Source organism: Narcine bancroftii, chromosome 1, assembly GCF_036971445.1.
Source record: "Narcine bancroftii isolate sNarBan1 chromosome 1, sNarBan1.hap1, whole genome shotgun sequence".
Taxonomy (NCBI): Eukaryota; Metazoa; Chordata; class Chondrichthyes; order Torpediniformes; family Narcinidae; genus Narcine; species Narcine bancroftii.
The window spans coordinates 324,393,289-324,411,409 of record NC_091469.1 but is presented as its reverse complement, the minus strand read 5'-3'; the positions used below and the strand labels follow the sequence as shown (position 1 = coordinate 324,411,409).

General features: G+C 47.8%; 1 protein-coding gene across 1 annotated transcript in view; it reads left to right on the top strand.

Annotated features, from left to right (window-relative positions):
* The window catches only part of eepd1 (endonuclease/exonuclease/phosphatase family domain containing 1), a 123,806-nt gene that overhangs the window by 87,325 nt on the left and 18,360 nt on the right, over positions 1 to 18,121 (top strand). The window contains exon 3 of the mRNA XM_069907575.1: positions 11,210 to 11,320. Within this exon, the coding sequence (XP_069763676.1) occupies positions 11,210 to 11,320 (111 nt within the window). The remainder of the gene's footprint in view (positions 1 to 11,209; positions 11,321 to 18,121) is intronic.

The window sequence follows — 18,121 nt, the reverse complement described above, 5'->3', positions numbered from 1 at the left end:
TTCCATTTGGCAGATGGAGGATAGAATGCTCTGCGGATCATGAATGGGACATTCGAAGAAATTCAATCTCAGCAAATGTTTGAGTGTCACCTCGGTTTTCCAGTAATTTGGCTTCGATGAAAGAGTTGGTGTGTCATTTGAATTAATTGACTTTGAATTGAACGTTTGCATTATACCACTCCATTTATTTTCACCATCCTGCCCTGCTGCATCATTTACATAGGAATTCTTAAACACAAGAAATTAATTATTTCACAGTGCTCATCAAATTTGGAGAAATGTGTTGGAGCTAAATTAAATATTTATTATTCACTGCTACAACCATATATGACTTTATGACCATGCCTTCTTGTTTGCAGAAATCCAACAGCAGTTCTTGACCAGATCCTGATCCAAAAGTTAGCTCTTGATTTAATTTTGGATTTTAAATGCAGACCTACACCACAGTAACTGGCCATTTCAGCCCACGAGCCTGTGCTGTCCCATTGACACCCAATTGACCTACAACCCCCGGTAGATTTTGAAGGGTGGGATGAAACCGGAGCCCCCAGATGAAACCCATGCAGACACGGGAAGAACTCCTTATACAGCGCCAGATTCGAACCCCGGTCCTCGTCTCTGGTGCCATAACAGTGTTGCCCAAACTGCTAAGTTAGCTGGGCTGCAAATCCGTGCTACGCTAAAGAGACGCTTATTGTGTCATCAGCTTAGCCATCACCATTGCAAGGGTGTGGCAATGGTGATGGTGTTATAATTGTGCTCGTTTGTTCAGGCATTTTTTTTTACTGCTCACCTTACTAATGAGGTCCTAAATCTTATCTGAATGCACAGTATAGCCTTAGAAAATTCCTGCAGATTAGACAGAAGAATGCAACTTGTAGAATGTGCAATAACATCTGAGATTTTGCAGGTCACAGCCAAGTTCTGCAGGAAATGTGTATTGCATGAAAGCAATGCTCCAACAAAGTTAGCTCTAACAGTCAGTGTCAGGTCCACCCATTGATTTTGGTTTTCATATACAGGGGAAAGTGTGCGTGCTATGTAAACACTGGTTTGCAGAGATATAAATTCTTTGAGTTGATACTTCCATTGTGTCTTCTATAATCTAACTGCTCACTGCAGGGCACTGCTGCTAAAGTCAGTCATCTTGATTTTGGTTCAGTCTTGATTGAATTTTGTGACGGCTGCTGAAGTGAACACAAGGGCAAACCTGAAAACCTGTTGGGTCTCAAAGCAAGCTGACAGTTCATGAAAGTGCTACCTTCTCCTTGAGGGTACTTGCTCAGCACCATTCCAGTTGTGGGTCACTGGTTTGCGCACTTGTCTCAGGGTTCCATGGTCTTGAGCCAGGAATCAATCAAACTTAGGGGTGACATTCTGGTGCATTGGATTCCTGTCCTTGGTCTAAAGCAGGGGTGTCAAACTCAAATTCACAGAGGGCCAAAATTAAAAACTTGGACTAAGTCGTGGGCCAAACTAAATATTTATTGAAAATTTTCAACAACATCTGCATGTTTTCTCTTCTTTCAACTTATGTAATGTTAAACTTTTTCTTATTAAAATAAATGTTTAATAATAATTTTGGTTAAACTCTTTCCAGAAGAAGCATTAACAAATGAGAAATAAAATATTCAATAAATAATATTTCTCTATAGCCTTTAAGCTCCTTTTAAATGTATTTTTTTTCACAAGCCAACAAGTCAAAAAAATAACAACTTGCTTCAATGAAAATCCAATCTTTCAACTATGAACAGTCCAAAGTTAACCAAAGAAAATATGAATCCAAGCTTAGCTTGCTACACTGTGATTTACTCTGATGCACCTGGGTCTAAACCAGATACTTGGCATCTCTTCTTAGATGCAAGTTCATCAAACTCTGGGGTCAGAGTTTGCCTCGCACCCGTGTTGAAAGTCCCTGTTTTCTGTCTTTCGTTTGGCCATTTTTCGTAAGGGGTTTATTACATGTGAGTTGGGCGACAGATCGCAGATGCCAATGTAAGTAAAGAGAGGAGGTGGGGGCGATTAGCGGGCTGACGGGCCGGCGCCAACGCATTTGCAAAGCATTCTGGGATTTGTAGTATTAGCTGTGCATGCGCTATACTGGTGCGACGGCCAGCGGGCCAGCTCTAATACATATTTGATATGATCTTGCGGGCCAAATATAATTATATCACAGGCCATTTGGCCCGTAGGCCTGAGTTTGACATGTGTGGTCTAAAGGGTTTCATCTTGCACGTATCCAACAGAGCCCCTCTTTTTCCATTTAGTATATACATTAAAAAAAAATCTCATTCTGCTATTTCAAAGCTGTAGTGACATTGTTATTCCGAGGCAGAATATTATACATATATCATAATGTGACAGAGTATTTAGAGGTGGTTTGGGAGGAATTGCAAGAGCAGTTTGCGTACACATTTAAAAAAACAGAATTTTTTCAGGACTTTTGCAGAATGCTTTTTGCAAATGAGCAACAAAGTATCAGCATACAGCTTGCCTGGGAGAGCATGTGATTTTGCAGGCAGGGAGAGAACAGTTTTGCTCTCAGAGAGGAAGGGTGTTGATGGCAACTAGCATCAAATCAAACGAAGCAGAATGCAGATAAAACACTAGTTTTAATAGGCTAATATATACAGCTAGGTCTTGAGGCCTTGCCTCTGTGCAGGCCTTGCCTCTGTGCAGGCCTTGCCTCTGTGCAGGCCTTGCCTCTGTGCAGGCCTTGCCTCTGTGCAGGCCTTGCCTCTGTGCAGGCCTTGCCTCTGTGCAGGCCTTGCCTCTGTGCAGGCCTTGCCTCTGTGCAGGCCTTGCCTCTGTGCAGGCCTTGCCTCTGTGCAGGCCTTGCCTCTGTGCAGGCCTTGCCTCTGTGCAGGCCTTGCCTCTGTGCAGGCCTTGCCTCTGTGCAGGCCTTGCCTCTGTGCAGGCCTTGCCTCTGTGCAGGCCTTGCCTCTGTGCAGGCCTTGCCTCTGTGCAGGCCTTGCCTCTGTGCAGGCCTTGCCTCTGTGCAGGCCTTGCCTCTGTGCAGGCCTTGCCTCTGTGCAGGCCTTGCCTCTGTGCAGGCCTTGCCTCTGTGCAGGCCTTGCCTCTGTGCAGGCCTTGCCTCTGTGCAGGCCTTGCCTCTGTGCAGGCCTTGCCTCTGTGCAGGCCTTGCCTCTGTGCAGGCCTTGCCTCTGTGCAGGCCTTGCCTCTGTGCAGGCCTTGCCTCTGTGCAGGCCTTGCCTCTGTGCAGGCCTTGCCTCTGCAGGCCTAGGGCAGAATGAGGGGGGGATGGGTCTCCACCAGTTTTTATATGCAAGGTCACCAGGTGAGCCACCTGTTGACCGAGTGGTGTAATAACATACCACCACATTCACACCCCCTTAAAAAAATTGGGACCCCCACCCACCCCCATCTCTTTCCACGCGTTCTTAAATCCAATATCTGGATTTCTGGACCTTCGGGGCAGGGGAGGTAGGGGGTATCGGAGCCTGGGGGTCCTGGCCCTAGGCAAGGGTAGGTTGTGGGGGTTAACGGCTTTCCACCTGCGTGTTGGTAATTGTGAGTGTGCTCGTCCGTCGCTCGTGCTGCTCCGTAAGGGTCTGCAACCCTCCCGCGTCATCTGTGGTTCATTCCTGCTGTTCCACCGGGGCTTGTGGCTCTCCTGCATCATCCACTGTCCTGTCCTGCTGGTCCGTAGAGGTCTGCAGCTTTCCTGCGCCGCCCGCGCTTTCTGCCGGTGCGAGGTGCCTGGTGGCCATTGAGTCTTTCCGTCCGTCTCTGAATGCAACGTATACGTAATGAGGATTCGCATGCCTCACTTCCATGGGCTCCACCAGATGGTCTGTCCTGTGGCATCTGCAGTGCTTTCGGAGTAGCGCTGGTCCCGGTGTCATCAGCCATCAAGGCAGCACCGTGCCTGTCATGGCTTTCCTCAAGAAAGAAAACATACGGTCATGGGGTGTCATGTTAGTGGCAGTACACAATAGCGAGCGTATGGAGTTCAGGGCCTCTGGTAACACATCTTGCCACCTTGCCACTGGTTGGTCCTTTGCTTTTAGGGTCAGCAGGTCCGTTTTCCATATGGTGGCTTTCTCCTTTTCTACCTGTCTGTTCCTCCTGGGGTTATAGCTTGTAGTGCGACTGGTCGCCATGCCCCTATCTCTTAGGTACTGCTGGACCTCGGTGCTCATAAAGGCAGCAACCTTGTCCGCGTGTATGTAGCTGGGTACCCGCACAAGCTGAAGATGGACTGCAAGCACTTTATTACCGTGGCTGAAGAGACGTCGGGACTCGGGATAGCAAAGGGGAAGCATGAATATTCGTCAATGGCATTGAAGAAATAAACATTCCTATCGTAGGAAGGGAGTGGGCCTTTAAAGTCGAGGCAGAGATGCTCGAAAGGCCTGGTAGCTTTTATTAGTGTGGCTTTATCTGGTCGGTGGAACTGCGGTTTGCACTCAGCACAAATGGGGCAGCTCCTGCTTACTGTCAATACCTCCTCTACTGAGAATGGGAGGTTTTGGGCCCTTATAAAGTGGGAAAGCCCAGGTGGCCTAGCTCATTGTGCAAGCTCTGCAGCTGGGATGAATGGTTAAGGGCTGAACAGGTGCCTTTGGAAGGTGCGTCTGGGGGCTCGTTGAGCCTCCCTGGGCGGTATAGAATGTCATAGCGATACGTAGACAATTCTATCCTCCAGTGCAAGATCTTATCATTTTTTTTATCTTCCCTCGTTCTGGTTATCGAACATGAACGCCACGGATCATTGGTCCGTGACAAGGGTGAAGTGTTAACAGGCCAGAAAATGTCTCCAGTGCCTCACTGCTTCCACATGGCTTGGGCCTCCTTCTCCACTGCCAAGTGTCTTACCTCGGACCCCTGCAGGGTCCACGAGAAAAAGGCCACTGGTCGCCCCTCCTGGTTCAGGGTGGCAGCCAATGCCACATCTGAGACATCGATCTCTACCTGAAAAGGGACTGTCACATCTATGGATCACAGGGTTGCTTTCACAATCAGATCCCTAATCTCCTTAAAGGCTTTGGTAGCTGCTGGGCTGAGAGGTAAAGTTGAGGCTTTTATAAGTGGGTGGGCCATGTCGGCGTAGTTGGGGACCCATTGTGTGTAATATGCGAAAAGCCCCAAACATCTCTTTAATGTCTTCTGTGAATGTGGAATTGGGAGGTCTAGGAGTGGGCGGATGCAGACAGGGTCCGGGCTGATTTCCCTGTTTTCCACCATGTAGCCCAGGATAGCCGGCTTCCTAGTGCTGAAGACGCATTTATCCTTATTGAACGTTAGATAGCGGACCTTTGCTGCCTGAAAAAAACGTTGGAGGTTAGCGTCATGGTCAGCTTGCGAGTGGCTATAAATCGTAACATTGTCCAGGTATGGGAACATCGCCTGTAAGTGGTACTTGTCCACTATGCAGTCCATCTCCTGCTGGAACAGGGATACCCTGTTGGTGATGCCAAAGGGGAGGTGGAGGAACTGATACAACCTGCCATCTGCCTCGAACGTCGTGTATATCTGGTCGCCTCCCTAATGAGCAACTGGTGGTACGCTGCCTTGAGATCAGTGGTGGAGAACACTTTGTACTGGGCAATGCTGTTTACCATGTCCGCAATACGTGGAAGCGAGTAGGCATCCAGCTGCGTAAATGTATTGATCGTCTGACTATAGTCCACAACCATGCGCCTCTTCTCCCCAGACTTCACTACAACAACCTGTGCTCTCCAGGGGCTAGAGCTCTTCTCTATAATGCCCTCCTGCGGACTTCTGTCTTTCAGGCTGCACCTCCTGCTCTTGATGGCCACTGGGGTGCAGTCGGGAGTGAGGTGTGTGAATAACGGGGGTGGTTCTATATTCAGGACTGTAAGGTTACAATGTCGTCTATTTCTAAGGAGTAGTGGGGGGAGCGGCCCGTCATGCATAGGCCCGGGAGCACCAGCAACTTAAACCCCTCGTACTCGGTACCCTGTATCTCCAGTGTGACCCTGCAGAAATGTTTGACCTTAGTTACATGTTTGTTAGACGCCGATAAAATTTGGTGGTCACTTGGGCATGTTTTTAACACAAGGCGTTCTACTAGCCCTTGGCATATGAAACTCTCCATACTCCCACTATCCACTAAACAATTTACAGTGGACCCGTTAATCTTAATACTAACGGTCGCGTCCGATAAATTGTGTGGACTTGCCTGATTCAATCGCAGTGAGGCCGGCATGGCATGTCCTCCATTCTGGTAGGAGTTTGCATCTTGGTCATAGTAGCATTCGGCATCGTATTCGTCACCCAGTCGCGATGACCCCTGTCCAGCATCCCTTTCCCAAGATGGCCCACAGCACATGGCACTCTGCTTCTGCTTGCCTGTGGGGGAAGGAGAAGAGCTTTCCCGCCTCTCATTTGCATGAGAGAGGGCTTCGGCAGGAGTCTTGAGGCTTCTGCAGACTTGTGTAATGCCCCTTCTTTCCACACCTCGAACAGTCCTTCTCCCTAGCCAGGCAATGAGCTCTGGGTTGCTTTAGCTGCCCGCAGAAAGGGCACTTGGGGCACTGCAGTGGGGCTGCTGCCGATATGTGCTGCCCTTGATTACCCGTGTATCTTTCCCTGTGAGGGGCTAAGAAGTCCAGTTCTGAGTACTCCTCTAGTTCCCTCCTAGAGTCCTCCAGAGCCTCCGCAATAGTTTCTGCCTCTTCAAGCCTAACCATCCCCTTTTCCAGCAGCCTTTGTCTTATTTCTGTCGATCTGACACCGGCTACAATTCTGTCCCTTACCAGGTCATCCGCATACTCTTGGGCTGATACTGCTTTAAAAGTACAAGCCCTCGCCAAATCTTTCAGTGCGAGTATGAAGTCTCTAACAGACTCCCCTGCCTGCTGCGACCTGGTCATAAGCCGATGCCTGGAGTGCAGCTCACTGTGCCCTCTATTATAGTGTGTCTGCAGAGTGTTCATCGCTTCTTGATACGACTTAACGTCCTGTATTAATGAATATGGGCAATCCCCCCAGCTGAGCTAACAGTAGCATCAGCATCTCCTTCTCTGACACTCCCTCCACCCCCACGTAATTTAAAAAGCATCTCTGCCATCAGCTGAAGATCATGCTCGCTCAGGGGGCTCTGGGATCCTCCTCTAGCCTGTCAGGCCTCAGTACCTGGCTGAACCTCAGCCTGTGGTTCGGTAGCTAGTGGGGGTGGGGGGGCGCGTACTGGTACTGATCCCTCTCCTATGTGGTCGCCTGGTCCTGCGGGAACACGGGCCTTCTCCGGGGAATCGGGGATGGTTGGGGGTGGCTCTAGGGTAGTAGTTTGTCCCCACAAGTCCTGCCAGTAAATCGCGATTGGTAGAGCGACTTTCCTCACATCTTCCAACCGCGCTTGGCATGACTCTTGGTCGTACACCAGGAACCCCATGGGCTGCCCAGCCGGTCCTGGACCCAGCGAGTTAGTTAACAGGCAGGGCTCTCGGCCGCTCAGTACCTGCTTCTGCCTCTTCCATAGTCCACCATGACCACTGGGTGGATTGCTCTCTCTCTCTCTCTCTCTCTCTCTCTCTCTCTCTCTCTCTCTCTCTCTCTCTCTCTCTCTCTCTCTCGATCCCGATCCAGCTCTCTGTCTGATTTGTTTCTGGCTGCACGTGCGCAGGGCCCATCTCTGTTCCTGGGTCCCTGAATCGGGACTCGGCTGAGTCGAGGGCTGGTGGGGCATCCATTCTGGATATATATTAGCCTATTAAATTGATGGCGACTAGCATCAAATCACACGAAGCAGAGTGCAGGTAAAACGCTAGTTTTAATAGGCTAATATATACAGCTAGGTCTTGAGGTCTTGCCTCTCTGCAAGCCTAGGCCAGAATGAGGGGGGATGGATCTGCACTGGTTTATATATGCAAGGTCACCAGGTGAGCCACCTGGTGACCTAATGGTGTAATAACATACCACCACAGGTGTGAAAACCGAGAGAAAGGAGACAGAAATCAGTTCCAGAAAGACAAAGCTGGCAAACTTTTGGAAGACTGTCTGGTCAAAAAAGAAGGCTGGCTGTGTGAAAGGTTACCTAAAAGAAGGAGGATCATCTGGAGAACCCTGAAGGAGGTAAATTTCGTCAGCAAGGCTGATGGGAAAGGAATCAGTTGCGGATGTCCTGGAAAAGGAAGCTCTCTCTGAAAACCAGCAAGAACCCTCCTGAGTGGTAACCATTTGCCTGTTAAGCACCCAAGACTGGTGAACTTTGTTAATGCTAACTTCTGTGCACAGAACAAGAATTGCCTGCAACCCATGAGATTGGACTGTGATCCAAAGAACTTTTCTACTCTTAAATATACATTATACACACCTGCGCTTAGAATTAGAGGGGGGGATTAAGTAGGTTGGGTAGGTTAAGTAATAAGTTAAAGTTTAATTCTGTTTTCTTGTTCAAATATAATTAAAACTCCTTTTGTTGAAGTAACCTTGTGTTGTAAATATCTATTGCTGGTGGTTTTTTGGGTCCTCTGGACTCTGTAACGATATATACTCATGCAAAAGTTGAATTTTCTGGACCATTTTTTATATGTTAAATTTATGGGGTCAACCATTTCATAGATACTATTTAAAAGGGCTGAAATTCACACTAGAATCCAAGTCACTGTGTCAATAACAGAAGTCCAAATCATCTCTAAACGAATGGAGAACAAAATTGCTAAGTAATAGCACAGAATCTGCACATCAAAACACCCCCCACAATTAACAAACACCAAAAGAGTAAAGCAGAGACCATGACTGAAGTAAAGGGTTGGGCGTGGGAGAAAGGAGGTTGAGTAGGGAGAGGTGTGAGGGGATAGGGAAGGGTAAGGAGTGGAGGGGGGGAATGAGGCCGTGGGATCCAACAGCGGAGGTATCCAAGGTGCCAGCCTTGTGGAGGCTGAGGTTGGCATGGGAACTGGCAGAATGGGGATGTTTGTGATCTAGGTAGGGGTCTGCATCATTATAGGTATCGGGAGCTCCGGTCACTCGGCCACTGGGACCTGGCAGGAAATCTGAGGTGTCGGGAACTCTGACCTGCGGGTGTCAGGCGCCAAGGTGAGAGATCGGAGTAAGGCATCTAGCTCTTAGAAATATTTTCCTACGCTTGCTCTTTTATTTGTACCAATCACACTCAACAGAATCAGAATCTATTGTCATGAACAAGTCACGAAATTAGTTGTTTTGCAGCAGCGTCACGGTGCAAACATTCATATAAACCACCTCACAACAATAAATAAATAAAAGCAATGCAGGAAAGGTCAAAGTGAGGTCAAAGGTCTCCGGTTCGTTGATCATTCAGGAATCTGATGGCAGCGGGGAAGAAGCTGCCCTTGGGTCTAATTCCTCTAAATAGTGGCGGCGGAGTCAATTGTATTATTTAAGAAAAGGTTGGACAGGTATATGGATGAGAAGAAGATGGAGGGTTATGGGCATTGTGCAGGGAGGTGGGACTAGAAAGGGGTGTTTGGTTCGGTGCGGACTAGAAGGGCCTAATGGCCTGTTTCCGTGCTGTAATTGTTATGTTATGTTATGTTACTGTGTACGGGGCCGACCATACCTGCTCACATCACCAAACCTAACCACAACTTCCGACTCCGGGTTTATGTGGCACGTACTGTACTTGCACCTGTTGAGCTGTTATCTGTGAAGAACTCAGGTCGGCTTTTACACAAGCTCTTTTGAAAATTCCAAATTTTTTGGCCAAAGATAGGGGGTCAACTTCTACATAAGTTTGACTTTTACACGAGTTTTTACGCTAATAACCATCTTCCATGCAGAAGTTGCTGTAATTTCTAGTGTAACTTCTCCTTTTCCTGTTCCTACAATTTTCTCCTGACTAAATTGACTTAGCAATATGCAGGTTTGAGCAAAGTCATGTACTCGGCTCGAGCGCACTGGTATGCAGTTCCCATGCCGGAAACCAACACATTAAAGAAACACTGTGGCAGGCCATACCAGCCACATCATGGATCCACCCCCATCCCGTTAAATACTATCATGCTTCAGGGCCAAGCCCCTCTCGTTGAGTCCTTTCCTTCAACCACCGATGAGGGAGGATTGATGTAGGAAAGTTTGAGAACCACAGTCTCAATCATCCCTCATTGACTCGTTATGTGCATGGTTTCAGAAGGAAATGGACCAATGACCATTTTTCTCAAGCAAAATATTTCAGTAACAATTGGGTCTAGAGCAGTGATTCTCAACCTTCCCTTCCCACCCACATCCCACCTTAAGCAATCCCTTACTAATCACAGAACACCGATGGCCTAGGGGTTACTTAAAGTGGTATGTGAGTGGAAAGAAAAAGGTTGAGAACTGCTGGTGTAGAATAATATTCAGTTCTGGAGTTAGTCAGGGTTTGGGACTGGCAAAGTGGTGGTAGGGAATGAATGGTGTTGGATTTCTGATTTGGAGGGAAGCAACGTCTCGTGTGAAAACTTGCTTCATTATGAGAAGTGAATGGCGACAAGGAATTGAAATGTGCAAAAGCCTTTTGCTCTCTTGAATCCCAGTCCCGATCGCTGGCACTGTAAAGGTTGAATCTGTCACTGTTAGTACAAACAGACAGCACAGGACTCAAACCCAGTCCCGATCGCTGGCGCTGTAAAAGTTGAATCTGTCACTGTTAGTACAAACTCCTTACAGACAGCGCGGGACTCGAACCCAGCCCCGATCGCTGGCACTATAAAGGTTGAATCTGCCGCCGTTAGTACAAACTCTTTACAGGCAGTGTGGGACTCGAACCCAGCCCCGATCGTGGCAGATTTGTACCAACATCGGCAGATTCAAATGTACTACACTGTGGGAGTTGCCAGACCACAGAGCACCATATAGTACAACCTGCAGTTTATTGGCTGGATTTGAATGATGATACTTCTTGTCTAAATGAAAGACTTCTGCTCATTGGATGCATTATTCCATCTTAATGAGTTCTGTGAAAAAAAATGTTTTAGCAAATCACCTGATTTTTATTGACAGACTGTAAAACCAACAGCTGTTAGTTCAATGTGTTTTTTTTATAATTGCACTTTGGTATCGAGGGCAAATGTGAATCACTCAGTAACCATCTTCCTTGCATTGTGTAACCCATTAGCTGTTTTCTGCAAAACAGGCAATTTAAATAAAAATAAGTTTTAAAATGTGATAATATTTGGATATTTAACAGCTGTAAATTGCTGCTTTTTTTTTTAATAGCCAATTTATCCTTTTTTGACCCGAATGACTTTGTGCTTTGCAGTTCTGTGCAGAGTTGAATGAGCCGATGTTACCGAATGTTCGTAAATGGAAAGGTCCCAGAGGATGGTGGAAGTGTGCTCTGTCTGAGAAACCATCCGCGCAGACACTCAAGGTATGTTCAGTGCAACCACGTTCCAAAGTGGACTCATCGAAACCATTGATTCTTCAGAGTTTGCAACGGTCGCCTGCATTACAGAATGCACTGTTTCAAGTGGATGGAGCAGCTGTCTAGATGTGGACGCTGTCATAATACTTTGTATGTGTGTGTGTGTGTGTGTGTGTGTGTGTGTGTGTGTGTGTGTGTGTGTGTGTGTGTGTGTGTGTGTGTGTGTGTACTACCCAGTTAGGTCAGTGCGTCAAATATTTGCTAAATCAAAGTTTGCTCGACGTGACACACGTTTATCTCTGGTTTATTTTAGGGATCATGGTGCCACTTTGTAAGTTCAGTGGAACCTTGAACTTGACATCATGGAGATTTGTTTTTTTTTGTGCAAGGATGAGTCAAAGCAATCTACGCTCCTCAATAAGTGTAGGGGTTGTTTCTCTTACCTTTCACTGGCACTTACTCGCTCCTTTGCATTAAAGGTGCTTTGTTTGGGATTATTTAGTGGGCGGAATGTACTCAGTTCTGCCAGGAGGAATGTGGTGAACTTGCCCGCTGCTGCGGGGGGCTGCAGGCACTTTCTGCTGGGTATCAGCATACACCTTCTCGCACCACCCCTTTTGCCTGAGCCACTGAAAATCCGGGGCTGGGCCAAACTGAACGGACTGGGATCACGCAGCAGACTCGCTCGCTCCGAGTTCACAGCATTGGCCCTCCCTGCGGCTGCCAGCTCTCCTGCCACCGCTGTGATCTCTCCGTGATGCCCTTCCACGCCCTGTTTGCGTTCACCTGGGAGTCAGCAGCAGAGCCAGAATTAAACACATATGCACATTAGAAGTCTTTGCCTTCCCCGCCTTCCACAGCCCCACCCCCCCCCCCCCCGCCCCCCCTCACTGCCAATTCACTCACCACACTTCTACTCAATATCCAGCAAACCTAATGACTGGCATATCCCTGTGAAATGGAGGGAACCAAGAAATGGAACTTGGGTCACTGGAGCTGTGGCACAGTTGTAGAGCCTAACTATCACTGGGCAGTTATTGTGTGAACCAAAATTTCATCCCTTTGTAGACAAGCAGCCACAATTTGCACAGACTGGTAATTAAGGGAAGGATTTTGCCCAAGCCCTTTGTCGCTATTCAGACAGTGTCAGATCTATTCTGCAATTGGGGTCATAGTTTAGTATCTCAAGATTCTATTTATTGTCATCTAATAAAACAGAAACTGTAAGGCAGACAGAGAGTCACCATTAGCATTGCCCGGCCCCCCTTACAGTACGAGAGAAAGAGAAACGAAACAGAGTCCCTTCAGAGTCACTGAGTGTCTGGATTCACCCCCCACGGCCTCTGCAGCCGCATAGACTCCCGTTCGATCCGTTGGCAGCCTGAGCTCCAGATCCAAACCTCCGACACGATTGGGGAGTCTTCAGTGCTAAGTTCCTTCGGTAGCCCTTCTTGACCTCAGGGCCCTCTTGAATCCCGGTTCCGATACCTAAGGGACCCTCCCCCCCGCCCATGTAACCCCTAGTTACCAGTCCGCAGCCCATGCGAGTCCTTCCTGTCAGTTTTCTCAACTGACATTCCTCATCACGGGTAATGTGGGTCAGTTTTAGCACTGCAGCTTTTCAGATTTCATATTTACTGTCAGTGTAGATACATGACATCACGTACATCCCTAATATTTTCTTTTCCTGTGGGCGAGGCAGAATTACCACTTATTGGTAGTGCAAAATTGGTAGTATAAAAAAATCAATTAAGTGCAAAAGTAAGAGTCCTACAATGAGCCCCTGGTTGAGTTGGAGGTTGAGAAGTCTGATGGTGGAGGGGTAGCCACTGTTCCTGAACCTGATGGTGTGAGTCTTGTGGCACATAGACCTCTTTCCTGATGGCAGTAGTGAGAACAGAACATGTGCAGGGTGGTGAGGATCCTTGATGATTGCTGCTGCTCTCCAACAGCAGCGTCCCCTGTAGATGTTCTTGATGGCGGGGAGGGTTTTGCCTATGATGTCCTGGACTGTGTCCACTACCTTTTGCAGGGCTTTGCGCTCAAGGATATTGGTGTCTCCATACCAGACCGTGATGGAGCCAGTCAGCACACTTTCCACCATAGGACCATAGAACACAACAGCACAGAAAACAGGCCATTCGGCCTTCTAGTCTGTGCCAACCATCATTTCATTAGTCCCACTGACCTGCTCCCTTTCCATAACCCTCCAGACCTCTCCCATCCATTTATTCTGAAAACACAAGCCTGCATGATCCACATCAGATGGCAGCTCCCACCACTCTGAGTGAAGAAATTTCCCCTAATATTCCCTTTCAGCTTAAAACTGTGACCTCTCAGATTTATCTCCCCCAATCTGTGGAAAAAGCCTATTCACATCCACTCTGTCCTTAGCTCTCATAATTTTGTAGACCTCTATCAAATCTCCCCTCATTCTTCTTCGCTCCAAGGACTAAAGTCCTAACCTGTTTAATCTATCCCTGTAACTCAACTCCTGAAGATCCAGCAACATCCTAGTAAATCTTCTCTGCACTCTTTCAATCTTATTGATATCCTTCCTGTAGTTTGGCAAACAGAACTGCACACAATATTCCAAATTTGGCCTCACCAATGTCTCAAACAACTTCAACATAACATCCCAACTCCTAAACTCAATACTTTGATCTATTAAGGCGAAGATGCCAAAAGCTTTCTTTACAACCCTGATAATCTGCGACACCACCTTTAGGGGAGAATGTAACTGTATTCCCAGATCTCTCTGCTCCTCCACACTCCTCAGTACCCTACCATTTACTGTATATGTCCTACCTTGGTTTGCCCTTCCAAAATGCATTACCTCACACTTGTCTCATTAAACTTTATCTGCCATTTTTTGGCCCATTTTCCCAGTGGGACCAGATCCCTCTGCAAACTTTGAAAATCTTCCTCGCTGTCCACAACGCCTCCTATCGTTGTGTCATCACCACACCACAGTATAAGTTTGCCAGTGTTTCCAGTGTCTTACCAAACCTCCACAAACTCCTGAGGAAGTAGAGGGGCTTTCTTCATGATGCCATTAGTGTGTTGGGTCCAGGAAAGCTCCTCTGAGATAGTGACACCCAAGAATTTAAACTTGCTCAGCCTCTCCACCTCAGATCACCGGATCATACCCCTCTTGTTTTCCCTTCCTGAAGTCAACAATCACTCAGTTATGGTTTATTTTATCATTTAAAGTTAGTGTCTATGACACTGCACGTAATATTTGGGTTTGCTGAGTGTATGCTTGGGGTCTGTTCACCACGATTGCAAGGTTACACGATCACCATGCAGCTCAAATCAAAAGAAACCTGGAAGAAGCGCTTCTACTGGTTAGTCAGATACTGATTAGCCAGACCCGCCAATGTCTGCATCACAAGCCAACAATCTCTAAGAGATCAGGCATATCTCTGCAGTCTGCTGAAACAATAGCAGCTTCAATAATTGAAACACATGTTACTGCAAACAATCTTTTGTGTCATGTTCTTTCTGTTGCAAATCAAATAACAGACTCAACCAGATCCCCCCACCCCACACCACCCTCCTGTGCCTGGCAGAACTTGTCCTCACCTTCAATAACTTTGCCCTTGACTCATTCCCACTTTCTCCAGCTTAAAGTGGTACTTGTATGGGGCCCCAGCTTTGCCTGTCTCTTTGTTAGCTATATGCAACAATCCATGCTACAAGCCTACACAGGCAGGGCCCCTCAGCAAGAGGGCACTGTGGGGAAGGACCACAGTCTAGAGTCCTCCCATTAATGGCCATTAAAGCTCCTCGACCAGCGGGGGGTGGGGGGTGGGGGGGGGAGCGGAGAGGAGAAACGACAAGATGCTACAGTGATGGTAACAGGGTATGGAGGGAAGAATGAATTGTACAATGAGAACGTTTCAATATGATTGACCCCATGAGTGTAAAAAATCTTGAATGGTTTTCTTGTATTGTGAATAATATATTATGAATAAAGTATATTTTGGCGGACAAAAATCAGCCACGGTCCCTCAAATGTTCCTCTGCTACATTGACGACTGCATTGGAGCTGCCTCACGCACCCATGATATGTTTGTCAACGTTATCCACTTTGCTGTCAACTTTCACCCTGTCCTCAAATTCACTCGCTCTGTTTCTGGCAGCACTCTCTCTGTCTCCATCTCAGGAGAGAAACTCTCTACAGATTGATTCGACAAACCTGCCCAATTCCACAGTTACCTCGACGACAACTTTTCACACCCTGTCCCCCCGGAATGATTCTGTTCCCTTCTCTCAATTCCTCCGTCTGCGTCGCATCTGCTCACAGGATGAGGTCTTCCATGCCAGATCATCCCGAGATGTCCTCCTTCAATAAACCTTCTGCTGCCGTCAACGCAGCTTTTACCATTTCCCGCACATCTGCCCTGGCCCCCTCTGCCTATGGGCGCAACCAGGACAGGATCCCCCTTGTCCACACCTACCCCCAGTCTCTGCATCCAACGCCTACAACTTCCACTGCCTTAAACATGATCCCAGCACCAGACACATCTTCCCGGCTCTTCCTTCTTTATTTAATGCAGAGACTGCACCCACTGAGATGCCATTGTCCACTCATCCCTTCCCACTTATCACCCTCCCCCCCCCTTGGTATCTACCCCTGTGCAGCAGGAAGTGCCATATGTGCACCCACACCTCGTCCCTCACCTCCATCAGTCCACCAACACTTGTGAATCTGCAGGGGGACATCTACTGCATCCGGTGCTTCCGCTGTGGTCTCCTCTACCTCAGAGGGACTGGACGCAGACTGGGAGATCATTTTGTGGATCACATTCGCCTTATCTGCTGCAATGACAGGGACCTCCCAGTGCCCATCATTTTAATAATTACTGCAAACAATCTTTTGCGTCATGTTCTTTCTGCTGCAAATCAAATAACAGACCCAACCAGATCCCCCCCCACCCTCCACCACCCTTCTCTGCCTGGCAGAACTTGTCCTCACCTTCAATAACTTCTCCCTTGACTCATCCCACTTTCTCCAGATATATCTATCTGTGGCTTCATGCACTGTCAAACAAGGCTACCTACAAATTGGAGGAATGACACCTAATATTCTGTCTGGACACTCTCTGACCAGATAGCATTAGCATTGACCTCCAGTGTTTGTTAAACACCCTCTCTGATCCCTCTATTTTCATTCCTCCGGCACCCCACTCCCTTCCCCTCCCTCCCCATTCAGGTAGCTACCACCACCCCTTCACTTTCCAGCCTCCTTCCTACATCCACCTGTGACCTCTCCCCTGTGATCCTCCCACTGCCCCTTCCTCCCTCCTCTCCTCTCCTTCCCATCCCCACCTGCCTGCCATTTGCCCCTAACTTGAAGAAGGGCTCAGCCCAAAACGTTGGTTACACTTTACCTCCAATAGATGCTGCATGTCCTTCTGAGTTTCTCCAGCATCTTTGTGCATTGCAGGAGATGCTGTTTGCTGGGATAGGGGATGTACCTGCAGGAAGATCACTGGAGGACAGACAACACCTGGCTGGCTGTCAATCAGTCGACCTGAATGGACCAAACCCCACCCGGTCGCCTGCCAATCAGCTGCCCGGGATATAAGCCACTTCCGGCCCCTCTCGAGGTCAGTCACTCGGGAGCAGGGGACAGCTAGCTACAGCAGAGACTTTAAGCTGAATAAAGCCTCTTGTTTCAGTCTTTGAATCTTGTGTCTGCTTACTGTCATGACAGTGCATCACAATTACTTCATTACTTTTATACACTATCTTTGTATTAAAACCCCTTAGCTTCCATGTACTTGTGTACCAAAATGTTTACTGACAGACGACTGCTTTAATGTGGTTTTCAATCCACCAGAAACGTAGATCACATTGCCATCCACTTTGTAAGTTCCTGTATCTCACCACTTTAAGGTCACCCATGGCTGAGCGATAGCATTTGCACCTCTGGGTGTGTGAAGTTCAAAGCCGTGGGAGGCGGCAGCAGAGAGATGCACAGACGTGAGGAGGCAAGGGTGCCTGGATTCTCAGAGGCAATAATTTGCCTCTTCAACCCATATTGGCGGCCCAACAACACATAACGCAGTGCAAGGGGCTGCGCCAGAAGGGCGAGAGGCTTGTGAGCCACTGGATTCACCACTGCAACCTCCAGACATCCCCAATTCTTTACAGCCTCACTTTTTTTTGATGTTATGCCACAAATGCAGTACAGAAAACTCGGCAGCTATTTTGCACGCACTGTACTCCCACAGAGAAACATGATTAAACTATAATAAGCAAGCAGTTCTTCATGAACAGAAAGCTTATTAAAATCTCAATTGAAAAATAAAAACTTCACTTCTTTCCCTCCTCCACCTCTCCCCCAGCTCTGAAAACATTAAGAGAAAAATAAAGGTTATTTAGAGAGTGGGTGGGGGTTCTGTTGAAGTTTGTTTTAAATATAATTTTAAAAAAATATTTAGACATGCGGTACCGTAACAGGCTATTTCAGCCCACGAGTCTGTGCCACCCAATTTAACCCATGCAACCCCCCTGGTGCGTTTCGAACGGTGGGAGGCAGCCGGACTCCCTGGGGGAGAACCCACGCAAGACATGGAGAGAACATACCAACTCCTTCCAGACAGCGCGGGATCCCAATCGGGTGCTGAAACCATTTCTCGAGGTGTTTGCAGGAGGTTCTAGGATCCTATGCAACGTTGGGCTAAGCCAAGAAAGAATGACTGATTCCTTGGAACAAAGATCGATGTATTCAAAGCGGACATTGTCTTTGCTGCCAGTGGAGAACAGTGCTGATGCATCATGCGCACAAGTTGAGTT